This window comes from Tripterygium wilfordii, chromosome 6, assembly GCF_013401445.1.
Source record: "Tripterygium wilfordii isolate XIE 37 chromosome 6, ASM1340144v1, whole genome shotgun sequence".
In the NCBI taxonomy this organism is placed as follows: Eukaryota; Viridiplantae; Streptophyta; class Magnoliopsida; order Celastrales; family Celastraceae; genus Tripterygium; species Tripterygium wilfordii.
Genome location: NC_052237.1, coordinates 10,175,605 through 10,195,317, shown reverse-complemented (window position 1 = coordinate 10,195,317; position 19,713 = coordinate 10,175,605). Strand labels below are relative to the sequence as shown.

At 37.4% G+C, this 19,713-nt stretch overlaps 3 protein-coding genes across 5 annotated transcripts; 2 read left to right on the top strand and 1 right to left on the bottom strand.

Moving 5' to 3' along the window:
• The first annotated feature begins 202 nt into the window (after nt 1-202).
• On the top strand, nt 203-9,618 carry LOC119999824 (DExH-box ATP-dependent RNA helicase DExH17). 2 transcript variants are annotated; one of them, XM_038847582.1, is made up of 29 exons: nt 203-239; nt 322-420; nt 1,298-1,387; nt 1,721-1,904; nt 2,074-2,235; nt 2,821-3,058; nt 3,187-3,223; nt 3,306-3,352; nt 3,447-3,484; nt 3,627-3,648; nt 3,755-3,967; nt 4,059-4,215; nt 4,306-4,357; nt 5,014-5,085; nt 5,236-5,285; nt 5,403-5,520; nt 5,610-5,673; nt 5,757-5,840; nt 5,950-6,075; nt 6,168-6,364; nt 6,459-6,647; nt 6,758-7,009; nt 7,112-7,161; nt 7,385-7,402; nt 7,843-7,925; nt 8,014-8,188; nt 8,277-8,314; nt 8,399-8,737; nt 8,894-9,618. In XM_038847582.1, the coding sequence occupies exons 3-29, from the start codon at nt 1,320-1,322 to the stop codon at nt 9,454-9,456; spliced, it is 3,636 nt and encodes a 1,211-aa protein (XP_038703510.1). In that variant the 5' UTR covers nt 203-239; nt 322-420; nt 1,298-1,319; the 3' UTR covers nt 9,457-9,618. The 2 variants fall into 2 exon arrangements, with proteins under 2 accessions (XP_038703510.1, XP_038703511.1); XM_038847583.1 differs by having other exon boundaries at nt 206-239; nt 322-1,387.
• An 864-nt stretch (nt 9,619-10,482) lies between these two features.
• On the top strand, nt 10,483-14,027 carry LOC119999754 (telomere repeat-binding factor 4-like). 2 transcript variants are annotated; one of them, XM_038847486.1, is made up of 3 exons: nt 10,483-10,628; nt 10,966-11,886; nt 13,679-14,027. In XM_038847486.1, the coding sequence occupies exon 2, from the start codon at nt 10,970-10,972 to the stop codon at nt 11,783-11,785; it is 816 nt and encodes a 271-aa protein (XP_038703414.1). In that variant the 5' UTR covers nt 10,483-10,628; nt 10,966-10,969; the 3' UTR covers nt 11,786-11,886; nt 13,679-14,027. The 2 variants fall into 2 exon arrangements, with proteins under 2 accessions (XP_038703414.1, XP_038703413.1); XM_038847485.1 differs by having other exon boundaries at nt 10,966-12,843.
• A 202-nt stretch (nt 14,028-14,229) lies between these two features.
• LOC119999752 (cysteine-rich receptor-like protein kinase 42) lies at nt 14,230-17,978 on the bottom strand. Its single transcript, XM_038847483.1, has 6 exons — nt 17,025-17,978; nt 16,531-16,644; nt 16,071-16,421; nt 15,536-15,770; nt 15,142-15,286; nt 14,230-15,054 (listed from the first exon to the last, which is right to left on the bottom strand). Exons 1-6 carry the CDS (start codon nt 17,842-17,844, stop codon nt 14,695-14,697), a joined length of 2,025 nt encoding a protein of 674 aa, XP_038703411.1. The 5' UTR covers nt 17,845-17,978; the 3' UTR covers nt 14,230-14,694.
• Nucleotides 17,979-19,713: the final 1,735 nt, after the last annotated feature.

Below are 19,713 nucleotides of genomic sequence, written 5' to 3'. Positions count from 1 at the left end.
TCAGAAAACGAGTTAGTTCCAAAGAGATTATTCATTTCTATTCCCCCTTTTGGCCTTTTCCTTGCTATTTAATTATATCTGCATATTTCATGAGGTACTCCGGGTCGGGTCTAGTTCGGATTTTCCCGCCAAAACAATCACTTCCTATATAAATAGATACTGCTTGGTGCTTTCATCATTTTAACTTGCTAAATCTCTTCTAGTTTGAAGCCAAGCCCCCGACCTCGCTTGTCTCCGAGGTATCTCTCTCTTTCCTCTTAATGCGTGTACTCTTTGAGTAACCCGTACGATTTCGTCGCATTTTACTCTCGTCAATTGCAGCTAGTGACGAGCTTCAATCCGCTTTTGATTAACATCTTCCGTTCGTTCTGCAAAATTTGAGTTTGTTAGGAGAGATTCATCGTCTCCTGTTGATTTGAGGTACCGATCTAGGTTGCACACATTTTTATATGTGATTTCGGTTTATTGATTTTCTTTCAAAGCAACAGTGCAAGAATTCGAGAATCAGCTGTGATTCATCGCTCAACGATTCACTGCTTTGCACAAATCTGTTCGTTAAAATAAGGTTTATGAAAAGGTTTGAGCGTTCGAGAAGACCTATGCTTTCATTTAGGAGAAATTTGGCTGATGCCACTGATTACGTGATCAGTGATTCTTTTATAGAAATGGTTCATTAATTACGTTTTTTTGTTTGTTTCTTTTCAGATAGAGATGAGAGAACTTGAAAATTAGTATGTGCGGCTTATACTTTTCAATTTAGTCACTGACTGTTTAATTTTTAAATTCTGTGATATAGATCACCTTGTTGCATGTGTGAATGAACTTTTGAAGACTTTTACTGGTGTAAATAGTACATGAAGAGATTTTATGCCCAGTTTTGTCACTTTGGTTCATATTTGAATTTTTAAAACTTGTACGGTCAGTTGCACAAATTGAAAAGGAATCCTTTATATTGAGAGAATACTTTGTTTGTATGGAATATGTTGCACTTCATTTTGCATTAGTCGTGACGGAAAATAATCTGTACATCATGTTACAATGATGTTATTCGTAACATTTGGATAAAAATTTATTATTGCTCTATCAATGATTGAAATTCAGTGAATCAATACATTAATGACTGCTAGACTGTTTGTTCTCCTTGCTTGATAGACAAATTTTGACTTTCCACAATGACTAGTAGTCTAATAGTAATAGCTGTTTCGAAGTTTCTATGCAGATTTTTTCTCTATTTCATGCGGCTCAAAAATTATAACGGTCACTTTGATATTAGCTACTAGTTTTTTGTTCTCTCCAGTTGTCAAGATACAGGCTCGGTCATGGATTCATTCACTTTGAAGTCCGTGTCAGATTTGCCTGCTCCTTTTCGTTCAGTTTTTAGTTTCAGGTACTACTTCTTTTGTTTTCTCCCTTGGAGTAACTAAGTTCATGCAGAAATTCTTACTTCTGAAGCTTGTCAGTACCATTAATCGCTTATCATTCTTGGGCTTCAGACTGTTGTGACTGCCTAAAGTAATACATTACTATAATAGTATAATTTGTCAGCCATATGCATTTATGTGATCATTAAGCATGATCTTATAGTTCTTATACGTAATATGTATGGGGGCTGTTATCTTAAAATGGTATCGCTTTAATCTGCATGACGTTTCTTCAGTCATCTAAAATTGGCATGGGGAATCAATTACACTTACCATTTTCTATTCTCCAATTTGTGCAGGTATTTTAACTCACTGCAGAGTGAATGCTTTCCAGTTTGTTATCACTCCAATGTAAACATGATAATATCAGCACCAACTGGAAGTGGTAAAACAGTGTTGTTTGAGCTTTGCATTTTGAGGCTTCTTTTGAGATTTATCTCAGCGGAGGGAAGATTCGTCCATATACGGGGAACACTCAAAACAGTAAGTCTACTATTCAATTATCCAATACGAAATTCACAGTCTTCTAATTTATCGATCTAGCAGATGCAAAAATGTCTCTCGCCGAGCTCATTACATGAGTTAGAAGCACATGTACATTTTCACTTCATTTCATGCAACTAACGTTTCTACCTTTCTAATGTGGTTGAAGATCTACATAGCACCTTCTAAGGCTTTAGTACAGGAGAAGGTCCGTGACTGGAACCAGAAGTTTGGGTCATGGGGTATAAATTGCCTGGAGCTGACTGGTGACAATGAAGTTTACAATGCAAGGAATATACACGATGCAGACATTATCCTCACCACTCCTGAGGTGAGTAATGAATGTCATAAAGAACTTCCAATGTAACCAAATGTGGCAGCTTATATAGAAATGCGTGCGTACAAACACTGGCCTTTAACTTATCAATGCCGTCAACCAAGTGAGTTAGGACATTGAATTGATGTTTACATCTCAGCAAATCCCAGTCACCTTCAGTTGAATCACGGTCACTGGGCCTTTCACATTAAGAAATTTCACTTTTTACTTCCTTGTTTCCTTGCACTTTCAAATGAAGTATATTTTTTAGGCACATACTTATACATTTATCGTACATGCACGGGAGTTGTTTATTATTATTTTTTACTTATATATTTATGCATCTCCTCTAATAACCATATTATTTGGTACCTCTGTGTTCATGTGCTTGTTAAATTCTGCAGCATACACATTGCATTCTTGCCATTGCCACGCTCTTTTTGAGAGAGAATTCTGGTTTTATTGTGAACTTGATGAGCATGTCTAAATGGATATATCTTTACATGCATTCTTGCCATTGCCATGCTCTTTTTGAGAGAGAATTATGGTTTTATTGTGAACTTGAGGAGCATGTCTAAATGGATGTATCTTTACATGTAGAAGTTTGATGCTGTGAGTCGATATCGTATAGAGAATGGAGGCTTGAGCTTTTTCAGTGACATAGCGCTTCTGCTTATTGATGAAGTTCACATACTGAATGATCCACGTGGAGCAGCTTTGGAGGCAATTGTTAGCAGAATCAAAATGCTTGCTTGCAATCCCGAAATGAAGTCAAGTCCTTTGGCTTCTGTCCGTCTTCTGGCTGTGTCAGCTACAATTCCAAATATTGAGGATCTTGGTATGATGTATATTCGACAATTTTTGTTTCTTCAAGCATTTATAAGATTTTAATCGAATTATATCCTGAAGTATGTCTAATTAATGAGACATTTAAAAATTGTCGCTTCACATGAACAACAACAACAGCGGAATGGCTTAGGGTTCCTGTGCAAGGAATTAAGAGGTATCTTCCTGCACAAATGACTAACATGTATATTTACAAACCCAGTGTCAATTTATTTGTTAATTTGTCTTTGTTTCCACAGGTTTGGGGAGGAAATGAGACCTGTCAAGTTGACCACCAAAGTTTTCGGTATGCATGTTACTATGTTAGTTAGATGTATCAATATTTTATGCTTTCAACATTGTTTCTCATCAAGAGCGTCACTGGTATTACTAACGATCAGGATACAGTGCCGCCAAAAATGACTTTCTATTTGAAAAGGTAATTCTTTTGCTACATGTTTACTATGATCTCAAAGCTTATTCTTCATTTGCTTCAAGATAAGACAGCTATTAGAAGTTATCACTATATAACTGAAATAATTGTCATTTGTTTATTGCTTTTTTCTCTCTGCCATATACAGCGCCTTCAAAACTATATTTTTGGTAAGAGGCACACTTCCTTTTTTTTAAATGTTTGCTCACTTTATTTTCCCCCTCCCCCCTTCTGACTTTATGGTTCTGTCAATAATACCTTTCAATTGATTTGCAGATATTCTGATGCAATATTCAAGAGGGAAAGCTGCTCTGGTGTTTTGCGCAACTAGAAAAGGAGCACAAGAAGCAGCTCAGCGACTCACTCAGATAACAATGAGCTTTGGTTATTCAAATCCATTCATTAAAGACAGAGAGCAGCAGGAAAGGCTAAGGGAAGCCTCACTATTATGCAGTGACAAACAAATGCAGTCTTATATCCTTTATGGTGGTATAGCCCTTGTTCTGTCACACCATATAATTGCAACCCCATCATCAAGTCAATAATAAGAGCTCTGACTTAGGAATTTGCATATTTACAGTTGGTTATCACAATGGTGGGCTTTGCCTTAAGGATCGGAATCTTATTGAAGGCCTTTTTCTTAAGGGTGATGTTCAAATTCTGTGTACTACGAATACTCTTGCCCATGGAATCAACCTACCGGCTCATACTGTTGTCATAAAATCAACCCAGCACTTGTAAGTGACAGTGTGACAGATTTTCTTAAAACTTCCTATTCAAAGAAAAGACTTTTCATGTTAATCACTAAAAGGTTGCCTTTAATTCAGCAACAAGGAAAAAGGTCTCTACATGGAATATGACCGATCCACTATACTACAGGTTTGTCTCTTGTCTTAATTTTGAGCAAGGGATTAAATTGAATTCAACATTTTGGGGTAGTTACCAAGCATAAACATTAATTTTATGCTTGGTAAAAATCTGTGCAGTTCTGTTATTTTGTCCATAGATCATCCTACGTCCCAAATTTAAAAAGAAAGATGGGAATTAAAGATAACCTAAGAATGGATATATTCTCTGCAGCAGTTGAGAGTATCTGTTACTCTTAACAACCAAAAGAAAACTGCAAATGAGAAGGGGAAGAGTTTGGGGCTTTCCCTTCTGGTTAATAAAAATGATGTTTAAAGTTTCAACTTATCCAAGCTCTCAGTTCAATATAACCAGGATGAATCTTTATGCCATTTGGAAGATCTAAACTTGAGAGTCTTATGCTCGCCGGACCATTACTATAGTTAGCGAAAAGGATGTTTATCATGGAATGTTGACTCTTGTCTATTCTAACATGTGTAAGAGGTGAAATATAATCAATAACTTGAGATTATTTGCATGGCATACATTCGATCGCATACTAACTTTTCATCACCTATGAAAAATTTAAAAGACACAAATGTTTTTTTTTTTAACTCTTTGCACATTAGTATTCTTTGATACTTGGGGATTACAGTAGTATTAATTCAAGTAAATCCTTTGTTATGCAGATGTGCGGTAGGGCAGGTCGGCCACCATTTGATGATACAGGAATGGTTATAATCATGACAAGAAGAGAAACAGTAAGCCAACCACCCTATCTCTGCTTTTGTCTTTTTCTTAGCATTCATTTAGGCGTGTCTGTGTTTCGTTCATTAACTTATTCCTTTTTTATTAAAGAAGTGCTGTTCTTATTCTTGAATTTGAATGGCATAGTTAATTCCTGATCTCAGGTCCATCTCTATGAGAATCTCTTGAATGGATGCGAAATGGTGGAGTCACAGTACGTTTACAACCTTTCTATTTCCATAGTAGGAATTGATTGCATGAACTATTTTGCATATGCTGTAAAGATTGCTATATTTCTTCTGATAGCTATCTGCTTTTTTTGTTACTTTAGATTGCTTTCATGTGTGACAGAGCACTTAACTGCTGAGATAGTTCAACTTACTGTCTCTGATATTACACGTGCAATTGAGTGGATGAAGTGCTCATACTTGTATGTGAGGATGCAAAAGGCATGTATTTGTGGGCAGCTCTTGGGGTGATATATCTTGATACACTATCTTATTTAGTTACTTCTCTGAAACTTTTCATGCATAATCAGAACCCTGAGAATTATGCAGTCAGAAAAGAAATTTCAAGAGACCGAATAGAGAAGCATATGCAAGGTACACTTTAGAATTTTGTGGCACATTTAGAAATTTTAAGTTCATTGTTTGCTTCCTCGCTCATCTATGTTATTTCATGTCAGAGATTTGTGTTCAGAAAGTTAATGAATTATCACAGCATCAAATGATCTGGACTGATGAAGATGGTTTCCTCTTAAAGCCCTTAGGTAATTTCCCAAAACATTCTGTTGATAATTTTTGGTGAATGATAGAAATGTCACTGATTTATATTCCTCTCTTCCCCCAACCCAAAAACTGTACTCCAAACTCTCTTAGAGCCAGGGAAGCTGATGACCAAATATTATTTGAAGTTCAACACAATGAAAAACATTATGCAGACCCCCATAAACTGCAGTTTGGAAGATGCACTTCTTGTCATATGCCAAGCTGAGGAAATTTCTTGTGAGTATCTCCATGTAGTTGTTGTACATCTTAATGTAATTCAGAGGTCAAATGAAAGAGTAATGTTTTTTTTCTTATACTGAAATATAAAGGGATACAGCTTAGGCGCAATGAGAAGAAACTTCTAAATGAAATAAACATAGATAAAAATGGCCGGCTACGCTTCCACATAAATGGTGACAAGGGGAAACGGAAAATACGTATTCAAACTAGAGAAGAGAAGATATTTGTTCTGGTGAATGACTGCTTGACAGGAGATCCTTCAGTTCATGATTTATCCCTAACTCAGGTTTTGTTCCCTTGATTGGACTATTGTGTTGTACATTGAATACTCATCTGCATGTCCTCATAAAAAAAAGTATGACCTGGTGCGTGGTCCACAGGACATGAATTCTACATGCGCAAATGGGTGTCGAATAGCTAAGTGCATGAAAGAGTATTTTATATACAAGAAGAACTACAGAGGAACAGTGAACTCCAGTTCTCTAGCCAAATCGTTGCACCAGAAACTCTGGGATGACAGTCCATACTTGCTTAAACAATTGCCTGGTATTGGAACGGTTACTGCAAAGGTTTGATTGACTTCTTTGAATCTGTTTAAAGACAGGCATTTCAAATCCCTCAGTCAATTTGAATTTTTTTTTTCTCTTTGCACTTTTCTTCCCTTTATATGCAAAATCAGGCACTACATTCCATGGGGATTACATCATTTGAGATGCTAGCTGAAGCTGATCCAAGGAGGATAGAAATAGTCACTGGGCGAAAATTCCCATTTGGGAATCATATCAAAGAGTCTTTGCAATCATTACCTCCAAAAGTTGATATGCAGATGGAGGAAATTGAATGCCAGAGGCAAGGAAAGGCTAAGCTGGTCCTAACATTGACTAGGCTTTCACAATCCCTTCAGTCAACTAGACGACATTACGCGGATATGGTATGTTGTCTGTGACATTTCGATGTAATTTCCTTTGAACCTTACTCATGTGCTGGAGTCAAACACGTGACAAAAATGCACAACTAAAACTTTGTCTTGCAGATTGTTGGGCTGGAAGAAGATAACCTGATTTTATTTCATGAGAAAATAAGGTAACAATACACTTTAGTTTATACCCCTTAAACTGAAGGGTAACTGCCAAATAGATGCAATGATGTACCTGCATGGTGGCTATTTCTTTGTTTTGGGAACACTTCCTGATTGCGCATATGAATTTGGTTGCTGTGACTGCTTAGCATTATGCTTATGCTATCTACAATTCGTTTCTTAATCCGGTATGCAAAATTTAAACTCTTTCTGCATTGGTTGTGGCAGGGTGGACGAGTTCGCAAGGTATGGAAATTTAAATTCCTGGGCTTCCTTCTTCACATCTTTGTGTAATGTATTCATCAATCATGCACTGAATGATGAAACTGTCAAACACCTGTATTTGGATCCATAGCTTCATGGTTTATTGGTTGTTAAAGAAATGCCTAACAACAAGTAAGGCTCTCCTTGTTCATTACTTCTAAAAAGCGGGAGAACTAGTATGAGTTTGATTATTATAATATGTCAATATCATCGACTATTATTTAAGAATCTGCAAACTCTCTAAGATAAACAAGAGACTTTAATGTTTTTGATTGAACGAGAGGGAAGAGGAAGGTCTAGTTGCTGTTTCATGGTGGATTTCTTTAGCTGTTTACACTTAAAAAGATATGTTCAGTCTACTAGTATGTAATAATTTACGTTTCATGACCCTTTGGGGCTGAGGTGTATCAGTTTATTTGCAGCCCCTACAGTACGACAGTTCTTGTGCCAAATGTTCAACAAAGGAGGCTGACGGTTAGGGCTGATCTTGTTTTTGAAGAATACAGTAAAGCCCCTGCCATTGTGATTTTTCTTGATTTTGCAAAAACAATTTTCATTTATTAATTGCTAGTCATTTGTAACTGTTCATGTAGTTGGTATTGATCTTCAACAAAATCTTCTAGTGATGAATAAGTGCAACCCAAGCATGAATGAAATACTTCGAAAAAAGCAGCGCTCTCTTGTTCCGCCACCTGAGGAGGTATGTGTTATAGAAGACGATAGTGAGCTGGTATCTCAAGCACTGATTAAAAGGAGAAACGGTTCAATGTGAGGCTCATGCTTCTCTTTCTTCTTTTTTCATTCCTTTAAAAAAAGTAAGCTCTAACATATGTTTATCTTATAATCTGTTTGTCAGGCCCAGTTTCAAACTCCTTGACGAAGAACTAGGAGAAGGTATACCTTGTAGATACTCCTGTGCATTTTATGCAACTCAATTTTGCCTTCCTTTTTCACTCACCATTCCTTACATTGTTGCAGGGGAGACATCTCCGGAAGTTGAAAACGATGATTGTGTAACTGTTACCGAACAAACTGTCTTTGACCACATACGGGAAAAGGCCAAGAAGTTCCCTGTCTTGACTACAGCAAATAATGCTTGTTCTCCATCACCCAAGGCATTTCTTCTCACAATGAAACGCCCTTATGACAAGCACCTTGAACTTCATGACGAACTAAATGATCTTGATGGCGATGGAGGCAGGTTTCTGCAACAGGCTGTGAACAATTCATCTTCAGAAACCATAGAGGCAGAGCAAATTGAACCGGTTATCAGGAACTCTTCTAGTCCGATGCCCAATACTAATGCCACATTCTCAGGTACTACTCTAAACTTACGAATGATAGAGGTGCATATTTTACCAATTCATAGTTGAACCATCTTTTGCACATCATTTGGGAGTTCCTAACCATTGTTTTTCACTATTGAAGATGAATTTTCTTCCGAATCTGACGAAAGAGCGTTAAATAATTTAGGTGAAGAAAAAATATTTGATCACATTCGGAAGAAGGCTAAGAATTTTCCGGCTTTAAGCACATTGATGACCTGGGACTGGGAGTCTCAGTATTTAAATGAGGGGAAGGAACACGATTCCAAGCATCTGCCTGACACTCACATTTCTGATTTTGATGAATCCAAGGAAATAAGTGCTAGTGAATTTCTGACAGATACAATAGTAAATTCGGATTTTGGACCCTCAGAGCCAGACAGAGATGCATTTGGTATCAAGGCAAGAACAAAGGCAAAGGAAAATGTGGTGTCGGGAAGTTACAAGGAAACACCTAGGACGTCAAATCTTCCCCCAAAAGTTTCAAGGACTAATGTTGATTTTTCATCTATGAAAATTCTCTCTTACGATATTTCCATGATGAAGAGCAACACTAATTTAGCTGATTCCGGAAGATCTGTGGAGGATAGCAGGAAGCAGAAATCTTCTCCAAGTGCATCAAAGAGGCAATGCTGTTCATTAACCATGGCAAGCGAAACAAGGGGAGAAGGTCCATTTCTTGGGTTCAAGAGCATCTTCTCTTTTCTTTAACGTCTGAGCTCCCAAAGTGTGAGAGATTTGTACAAAAATGTGCTACCTAACATTTGAGACTGGCCACTAGTTTTCACTCAGTCTGTCTGTTCTTTTGAGGTTGAGCTCTTCACGTGATTCATTATAGGTAGAATAGAAGATGCTTACAAATGGCATTACTGATTTTTCTTGTGATACTTTTGTCCAGGTTTTACTCTGTTTTTTTCCTTCCAACTGTGCATAATTCTCTAGAGCTCTAAGTGGTAGGATATTATAAATTTGGCTAAGTCTTGAAAATTTGAAATCAGAAGGCAATGTAATTTTTTTAAAGAGAACTTAAGGGTAGGAGAAGGTCTAAGGTGATGACATGAAATACAAATCACTTTTGTGACTTTGTCCTGTGTTCAACGCATGCAAACTGCAAAGTGGGATGATCATCCATATTAAAAAAAACAATAGAAATAGCATTTCATATAATCATGTAGATGTAAAAACATAGAAAAAAATAAAAGAAATTTTCCTCATCTAAATTCTTTAAATTCCTTACAATTAGTAGGGATATAAAATTTATATTTAACAAATATAATATATAAAAATAAATTTTAAAATATATACATATGTTTTAATAAAAGAACTATAATCAAATTATCATTTTTAAAGAATTCTAAAATAATTACCATACAAGCCACATATTTTCGGATTTGGGGGCTCCGCAATTCCCTAGAGTCTACAATTTATATCCAACAAGGAAGAAAAAGGCATACAAATTTTAAAATGAAAAAATAAAAATGTGGTGTGAAGCCCCTAATCCCATATTTTCAGATTTTTTTAAGTAATCAAATTATCATATATATTTTTATAGAATTCTAAAATAATTACCATACAAGCCACATATTCTCATCTTTTTTAAGTAAATTTTTTCTTAATTTCAGCTTTTTAAAGTATTGTATGTAGATAAAAAAATTTAATTTCTAGAATGGATAGCTTAATAACAATCTAAATTATCTAATATTTATTGGGAAAAGAACAACTCCGACGTCCGCATCAGAAAGACTGAGACTACGTCGTTTTTTGCGCCCGCGCAAGTTTTTCTCTAAAGCCATGCCTTCACCTTTTCTTCCCCTCTCTGGATTCTTCTGAAATTCTAGGGTTTATGCTTCTGTTCTCTCTACCCTTCCTCAGCAATCACACAGGTATGGTGGTATCTGGAATTTAATTTTCTCACTTGTCCTGATTTTGCTCGTTAATTGGAATTGAAAGTTTATTGCGGAATTTTCAACTCTATTTGGAGGTGTTTATAACGGAAGTTTCGGCCGAGTGATTTCTAGTTTATGTATATACATAGCTGCTACCTTGTATATAACTTTAAAATCCCATATAAACTTGGTAATTTGGTTTTAATGGCGGATCTAACCTATGATTGAAAATCCCATATATATATATATGCAGTAGATTCCAATATACAATGTACTCTTTAGAAGGTTGAGAGGTTTGAGTAGGACCTAACATTGGTTTTATTGCTGAGAACAGGAGAATGGGAAATCAGAAGCAAAAGTGGACACAGGAAGAAGAAGACGCACTGCTGGCCGGAATAGCGAAGCACGGGCCTGGAAAGTGGAAGAACATAATCAGAGATCCCGAATTTGCATCGATCCTCACTCACCGCTCCAACATTGACCTCAAGGATAAGTGGCGGAATTTGAGTGTTTCTGCAGGGCAGTGTTCTAAAGACAAAGAAAGGGTGCTAAAAGCTCTGTCTGCCCCACACTCCTCCACTTTGAATTCTCCTGCTGCTCCTGCTAATGATGAATCTTCTGATGCTGTCATGGATGATGCCCCTGAAAGCACGGTGGATGCAAAAAGTGCTCCACGGTATAATGCAATGATTTTTGAAGCTCTTTCAACCATGAAAGATACAAAGGGTTCTGATCTTAGTGCCATTGTTCACTTTATTGAGCAGAGACATGAGGTGCCTAGGAATTTTAGAAGGTTATTAAGTTCAAGGCTGAGAAGGCTTGTTTTGCAAGGCAAAATTGAAAAGGTCCAAAATTTTTATAAGGTCAGAAATGGTACCTCACCCGTAAAAAGGATACCTACCACGAAACAAAAGAACAATAGGCCTCGACCTTCACAAAACTATGGGGTGGCATCTGCTGAGGCCGTGGAGGAAGCAGCTCTTACTGCTGCTTACAAAGTTGTTGAGGCAGAAAACAAATACATCATAGCCTATGATGCAGTCAAGGAAGCAGAAAGAGTCGCAAAGATGACAGAAGACACCGTGTTGTTGCTAGAGTTAGCAAAAGAGATTAAAGAACAATGTTCACGAGGAGAAATTGTTCTCTTAGCCTAAGCCATTGAAATTGTGCTGTATTTTTGTACAATTGGGAATCTGAATATAAATCCTTTAATCCAATCTAACAATCTTATCCATTCTGAAAAGTAGAAACAAAGGTATTATTCCTGAACATGAGTATTCTTACTGTTGGGTTCTTTAATCAAGTTATTCCTGTTTCATAATAAGTAGTTCTGTCCTTAATGACTTTGACTGGTATAGTTTATTCCTGATCTCAGGTCCATCTCTATGAGAATCTGATGCAGATGGGAAGCTAGAATATGTCTATAAGTTCAATTATGATGGTTGTGGGTTTTATCTGTATTTTATAACATGCGCATATATGTAATTTTATATTCTCTAGCAATAGTCCTTAGTTTAGTTGGTTTAAGTCTTCGATTTGGGTCCTATGAAAGTTACTTGTCTTTAGTCTTTATGTTATTCTTTAGTTAAAGAGTCTTTAATGAGCTTTCTATTAGGAAATATTGTTTTAGTAGAATTAGAAGTTCTACTCTTCACTCTTGTTAGCTTTAGGAATTTTTATAAACCGATCACTCAATAGTCTCCATAGACGATGAATATGATTTGATAATACTGAGTATTCGGTATTTTGAGGCATGCGTGCCTAGATTGTTCTTTGTCTCTTTTCTTCTTTCGTTCTCTCTTCTTTCTTTATTGCTACCGTAAACTCGGATTTCTAGTCACAGCACTATTCTCAGCATCTAAAATCCCTTATTTCCATATCCTTAAACATCCTAATTCCTTCTAAATTCCTTTCCAAACCCTAAACTCGTCTAAAGACAATTGTAGGGCATATTTCTATATCTGTCCTACATCAGAATCTCTTGAATGGATGTGAAATGATGGCATCACAGTTCGTTTACAACCTCTAATTCCCACACTGGGAATTCAGAACCTGAACTGTTGTGAATATGCTGTGAAGTTTTGTCTTCCATCTGATTGCCAATTTTTTCTGTTTCGTTACTATTGGCTTCTCTTGCTCTTTATATGCCAAATCAGGCACCACATTCCATGAGTACTTCATTTGAGATCCTAGCTGGAGCTGAACCATATCAGTGAGTCTTTACGTTTTTTTGGCAAGTTAGATTGGAGAAGAAGGTTTATTGGGTTCAAGAGCATCTTGTCTAATTTCTGTGCTCCCAAAATGTGAGATGTATACAGAAAAGTGTTGCAACCTAAACATTTGATTTAGGCCACTAGTTGTTTTTACTGAGAATGTTACATTCCTCTGTCAGAAACTGATGAGAATATTCAGAAGACAAATTCTGGACTTATTTTGAGGCAGAGCACTTTGCATGAAGTTTTTTGTTTTTTTGAGTTATTTCTAGTGTATATATTTTTAGCTGCTACATTGTATGTAACTTTTTTAACTGCATATACCCTTGGTAATTGAGTTCAAATGGCGGATCTAGGAAATTTTCTTGGCTATGAATTTTATGCAAGATAACCATATGGCAGCGCTTTCATGGAAGATTATAACTACACGAGGGTGTGGAAATGGCATATATAGCTGAGTGAAGTCTCGAGTTGATTGCCTTGTTCAGTCAATGACTCATATGATGTTTCTTTCCCTTGTGGAGAGCATAATTGAAAAGATTTTGCACATCAATAGTCCACTCCTCTTGATGTCACATGTTCTTGATTAGGAGGGGAAGGATTTGGTGCATGAAACATGATTGCTTTGCTTGTAAAATATGTTCAGTTTTCCTTGATTTTCAGTTTTGATATTGCCTAGATCGATATTGTTATATTAATCATCATGGTCCTCATTTACATGCTCTGAGCTCAGAAGTCTGTCTATTGTCGATGAGTGGGTGCGAGATATATATACATTGCAGCATAACCTGCATTTTGAGGAACTAATATCGTTGTAATACTTGTTTCTTACAGAGAAAACATGGCTGCTGCTCATAAGATTGCCCATGGTGCTGTACATGGCTCAAGTGTTGGGAAAGAAATATCTTACGAGTAAACTCTCTACCTTATTGCCAGAGGGTTCTGGAAAATGCACCACCGGAATAACCAAAGGCGAGTCAGGGAGCTTGAGAAAGGTGAGATCAGTGTTATGGTGGAAGTTGAGTAGGGTGTTATATCGTCCTCTCAAGAAAGGTGAGATCACTGTTTTGATGAAGATGTGTTGGTGCTGGAAGAAATTCAGTGTTTTCAACTTGTATTCATAGACATTTTATGAGATTCCCCCAAAGGGTCATTAATTAATGTGTGAGTATATTACCATGTACATTTCTTAGAGTGAATTTTTTTTTTCTTTCATCGAGGAATCATCAGCATTGATTTCACTTGGTTGGTCCTATAACCCAGAATACATAATTTCTGAGAAGATGGTCTGTAATCCTTTCAGTTGAAAGGGAAATATGGGAACCACCAGGTAACAACCATGTTGAGTTAATACGCCTTGCAAACCTTTCAGGACAAACTGGACCACTACGGCAAAGTGGCTTCAATTATTTTATTTTTTGAAAAAGATCATAGATATGTTCTGACTTTAAAATTCAACATAAAAAAGATAATAAGAATATTTCGAGTTTATATGTAAAGGTACAATGCATCTGCTGTAGTTTAATTACAGCAAGACCCCGCCCATCCATAAGACGCCGCTCATCCATTGAAAACTAGGCACGTGTGCTTAGCTTTGCCACAAATTTTTGAGCAAACTGGACCCAGCCAGCCAACCACCTCCTTCGGTGTTCACTACAAACTACAAAGTATAAACTTTTGATAATTATGAACATGAAGGTGCCATTGCCAACAAGAGGAACGGGCAGGTGTCCGGACATTCATTGCAGAGAATAGAGTTCTGTCTGTGTCTCTAGTCTACGTATACCTGTCTTGGATCCAATGGTCTCTGATTCTATGAATTATTGAACAACTTTTGTTTGAAAAACACCCTAACTTCTTGAAGGTCCATCTGAAATGTGTACGCTAGAGGACCCTGTAGAAGTGTATGAACCATCGACTTTGGTTGCTGTATTCGATACATTACTATTTGAGCTGTATGACCTTACAGAACTTGCAGGGTCTAGAACACTAGCATTCACAAAAGGAGGTTGATTCGGCATCGGTATTTCGCAATCTTCATTACTTAGCATTGTAACCACCTGTGCCATGGATGGTCTTAAAGCGGCTGATGCTTGTGCGCACAGAAGCCCAATATGGAGCACTCTAGCTGCTTCATTTGTTGGAAAATCACCTTTTAAACAAGGATCAACAGCTCCAGCCAATCTACTTGATAAATGAAGTCCCCAAACCTAAGACCCACATCATCATTTACAATATATTTCATGAATGCAAATGTGGATGTTCCAAGTATTGTGCAAGAATGATGAGGAACTTACTGTTTGTAGAAGTGAACCTGAGTCCTGTGTAAAGGCATTATTTCTTCTCCCAATTACAATTTCAAGAAGTAGCACTCCAAAACTATAAACATCCGCTTTCTCTGTAAGCTGTCCTCGTAAAAGATACTCCGGAGCCATGTAGCCTCTGCACCACAAGTAGATCATACACAATTGAACTTTGAAATGCTCCAGGAAATGAAAAAAAAAGAAAAGGGTTGGATGTGTTTAGTATATCAAAGGAAAAGGTATTCACCTAACGACATTGAGCAAGTGTATACAATGAGAGTAACGATGCTAATCTTCATTGTTATGTTCCTTGCACAATATTATTATATGCATTGTTATAGTCATCGTTGTATGATGAGAGAGATTAAAAGAAGTCGTGATGTCTTACATTGTCCCAGCGATGCCAGTGCTAAGATGAGTCTTGTCCACTCCGAAAGATCGAACAAGACCAAAATCAGCAATCTTTGGAGTAAAAAACTCATCAAGAAGTACATTGCTGCTTTTGATGTCCCTGTGAATTATTTTTGTTTCAGAACCTCCATGAAGATATGCAAGCCCCTCAGCTGCCCCAGCTATGATAGCAAACCGTTGCTTCCAATTCAGAATTTGATTTCCTTTCTTATCTGCGCAAGCGAGAGAGAGAGAGAGAGCAATATTATCATCTTTCAGTCTCATAATGCTGAGACATAGGATCCTCCGCATTCTTACTCAGAAAACAATGTATCTCATTCATAGTTCAATGTAAAAATCAAGAAATGATGAGAGTTAAATTTAGATAACAATTGAAATTTTCCAGAATGTCAGGTATTCTAATGCATAAGCATTTCTTTCTTGAAAGTGTTAAAATTTTGTTAAGAGGATATCGTAGAATTGGAGTTATGAGAAAATCCACTAAGATTATCATGCAAAGAGAAGCCAATTACCAAAAAGGAACTGATCGAGGCTCCTGTTGGGTACATACTCATAAACCAGGAGACTCTCGGGGCCTTCGATACTGCAACCAAGAAGCTTCACAAGGTTCTTGTGCTGTATTCCACTGATTAAATTGACCTCATTGAAGAACTCATCCACCCATTGTCTAGTATTGAAAACCAATCTCTTAACAGCAACAGTTTGGCCATCTGGAAGCGTCCCCATGTATACAGAACCAGCTCCTCCTTGGCCTATTTTCCTTGAGAGATTGAAATAATCCGTTGCCTTCTCGAGGATTTCATACTTGAAATTTGGACTTGATTTGTGGATACTACCAGAGAACCGGCCAAGATTTTTGTGACCTATGAGAAGCAAGAAAAATAATGGTAATGTAATTGTTAAACCTTACCAGAATTGATAACGATCCATTTCTAATGACGTTCTTCTAAAAAAAATACTGCAAAATTGTACCTTCTTTCCTCTTGGATAGTCTTGCATAGCCGGCATAAGCGGCAAAGAGGGAGAGCATGAGGAATGCAACCGATGCTAAAGCAATAGCTACGATGATCCCAAGTCCAGACATCCCTAAAAAGCATGAAAAATACATTGCATAATCATCAGTCTCAAAAGATCAGAAATAGGCAATGGCATATACTTTCATTCTCCAATTCAATAGAAACTGAATCATAGAAAATCAAACAACTTGGTTTCCAAGAAAATGTTCAAATTGGAAGGAAAACAAAACTAATAAAATTAGAATTACCTATATAAAATCTTCCCCAATTGAATCCCACTACAACAATTTCTATAAATCAAGGCTGCATATCAACTTGTGAAACTAAATCAATCAAACCACACCAATATCCCCAAAGATTTTTCTATCTCCTCTGTTCCTCTGTGCGAATGCAACCCTAAAAATAAAAAAAAATAAAAAAGAAGGAAAAGAAAAAGACAACAAATCATACCATGACTGTGAAGACCTGCTTCTCTGCCATCATTATAGAACTTCTCAGTGGAATACCTCAAATAACACCCAGCATTCATTCCTCTCCCTTCTCTCCTCGGGACACACCCTTTCGCTGCCTCCCCTGCCTTCTTCAAGCACTCTCTACACCCATCAATTCCCACACTCTCCCAACACTGCGCCAACGCATACACTCTCTCCACGCTCACAACCCCAAACCCATTATTCTCCACCGCAATACTCGTAACATTCCCAACAGCATACTCCACACTCCTTACAAACCCCATCCCCCCTGCTTGGGTAGCATTTTCAGTACCGCACTTGACCTTATTCAATGAATTGGAGACAGATTCATTGTAGAAGCTGTAAGTATCGTAGCGAAGGAAGCAGCCGTCAAGGAATATGGCGGCGGAAGGGGAGGGGAGGCAGCGGGGGAGCCGAATTCTGGTGGCAGCATAGCAGAGGAGGCAGTCGGTTTGGGAGAGATCGTGGTGGCATTGAATGAGACCGAACATGGGGAGAGGAGAATCGGGGATACTGTAAGTGACGAAGTGGTTGGTCGAGACGATTTGGGAGAGTGTTTGCATTTCCTGGACAAATGTGGGGATGGAAACGGTGGTGGCGGAGGAGGATGGTGACGGTGATGGCGCATTAGGAGTTGTTGTGGTGGTGGAGGTGGTGGTGCAGAAGAGAGCTGATTCGGTGGTGCGAGGATCAGAGAGAGAGATTGCAAAGAAGAAGAAGAAGAAGAAGAAGAGGGAGAGAAGAGATGGGTAGGGAGATTTCACAGAGTAGTACTTGTGTCTGTGATTCATCTTCATTTGATTATGCAGAGTGTCTCTGTTTCTGTTTCTATTTCAAGAGAGAAATATAAACACTCTGTTTATTGTTATACTTTGGAGCCCCACTCCCGTTTGTTGGAAGTCACCTACTACATGATTATGACCGTGGAATGACCTCTAGATTTGTTTGTAACATGCAACGATATCATACAAGTTTGTTGTTTGGACATCCGATATCAACCTAAATTGACTCTCACATGAACAAAAATTTACCACTTGACGATAGAGTAAGTCGTAAGTTGGACCAAAACACATTGATTAAGGTAGATTAAGCTGGCATTAAGTGAACTAATGTGAGGATATGGTGTTACTAAATACTAACTACATGATTATGTAATTCAAGGATCTCTAGATATGCCTTTTGTTTGTAAAGAAGAACGATGTCATACAAGTTTGTTTGCCCTTTAAACATCCGATATCGGCCTAGACTGACTCTTATATGCACTCAAGCGCGCACATAAATTTCTCACCTAACGAACACAATAAATTGGACCAAAACGGATTTGATTAAGGTGGATTATGTGTAGTAATATGAGGATATGGTGGTGTTATGGTGTGGACTATAAATGTGGAATAAGATGTGTATCAGTCACCCACCACTAGCCAAACTAGTAACACAGTGAGAGTTGTTGTGCTGGACCTAGACCTACTTCAATGCATGTTGTCTTCCCCTTTTTGACATAATTTTCCTGCGGAGCTTCTAGAGCCTAGAGGTGGACTCCATTTTCCTTTTGACACTGTTTAGTGTGTTACTGTCGGTGTTTGTTGTTGCCAGTATTGTTCTGCTGGAGCAAGACTACTTTTTCTTTCTGCATAAAACGAGTTTATTTGTTTAATGATCGAATTTGAATATTCATTAATATCTCACGTCATATTGACATAACTCAACCGAGTAGTATATAAATAAAATCCTTACACCAATGAAGACGATGCATGAAGAACAAATTCCTACGACCCCGTGACTCAAAACGGACAATATATTTCATACTTTTCGACTTGAATTTCGAACAATCACCAAGTCAACGTATCCAATAGGGTGGTTATGGCTAGGATAAAATGATAAATTGTTAAAAGTATGAGTGTGAGTTTCAACACTAATATGTCCAAATGTCAAATACCATTATATTCTATATTTCTATGGTCCTACCAATTATTGAACCGGAAAGTCGCGTTTTGGCTATTATATATCTCTGTAGAGGGTACTCCAAATTAAAGTTGAAAATGAAGACACGTGGAAAGGTTGTTTCTTTGAAAAATTCAAAAACATCGGCTGTTGAAACACTAAATATGTACATACTGAAACCATCCATAATGTACATACTTAATTCTGAAACCATATTGTCCATATGTAGCTCTCTCTCTCCCTCTCCCTCTATACATAACCACGCCTAATTGGTTATGTCGCCGTTAGTTTCGTATGTGTGGACATCCGGCGTACGAAATCCTGTTGGGTATTCTTTCAGTGATACCTGTATCATGAGTTTGATGAGCTTACGTGTATGAACTTCGACCCAGTCTTAAAGATTCACTATAAATTATTAGGTTATCACCTAAGTAATTCATTCAACATCTACTTGCCTATAAGAAAAATGAAAGACTTGAAGCTTTGATCAATTTTCCATCATAAGGTTCAAAGTTCAAACTCTGCTAGAAATCAATTGTTAAGCTGGATGCTATTTGGGCCGGACTTAAAATAAAATTTTGATCTAAGTGTGTTGGGCCAGGGAAGACTGGGCCGATATCATGTTTCATATTCTTAAAAAACTTACCAACCCAGGACCAGGACTTAAGAATGACCAGGCTCAAGCCCACATGTTTTTGGTATGGGCCGATAAGGGGAGCCCATGA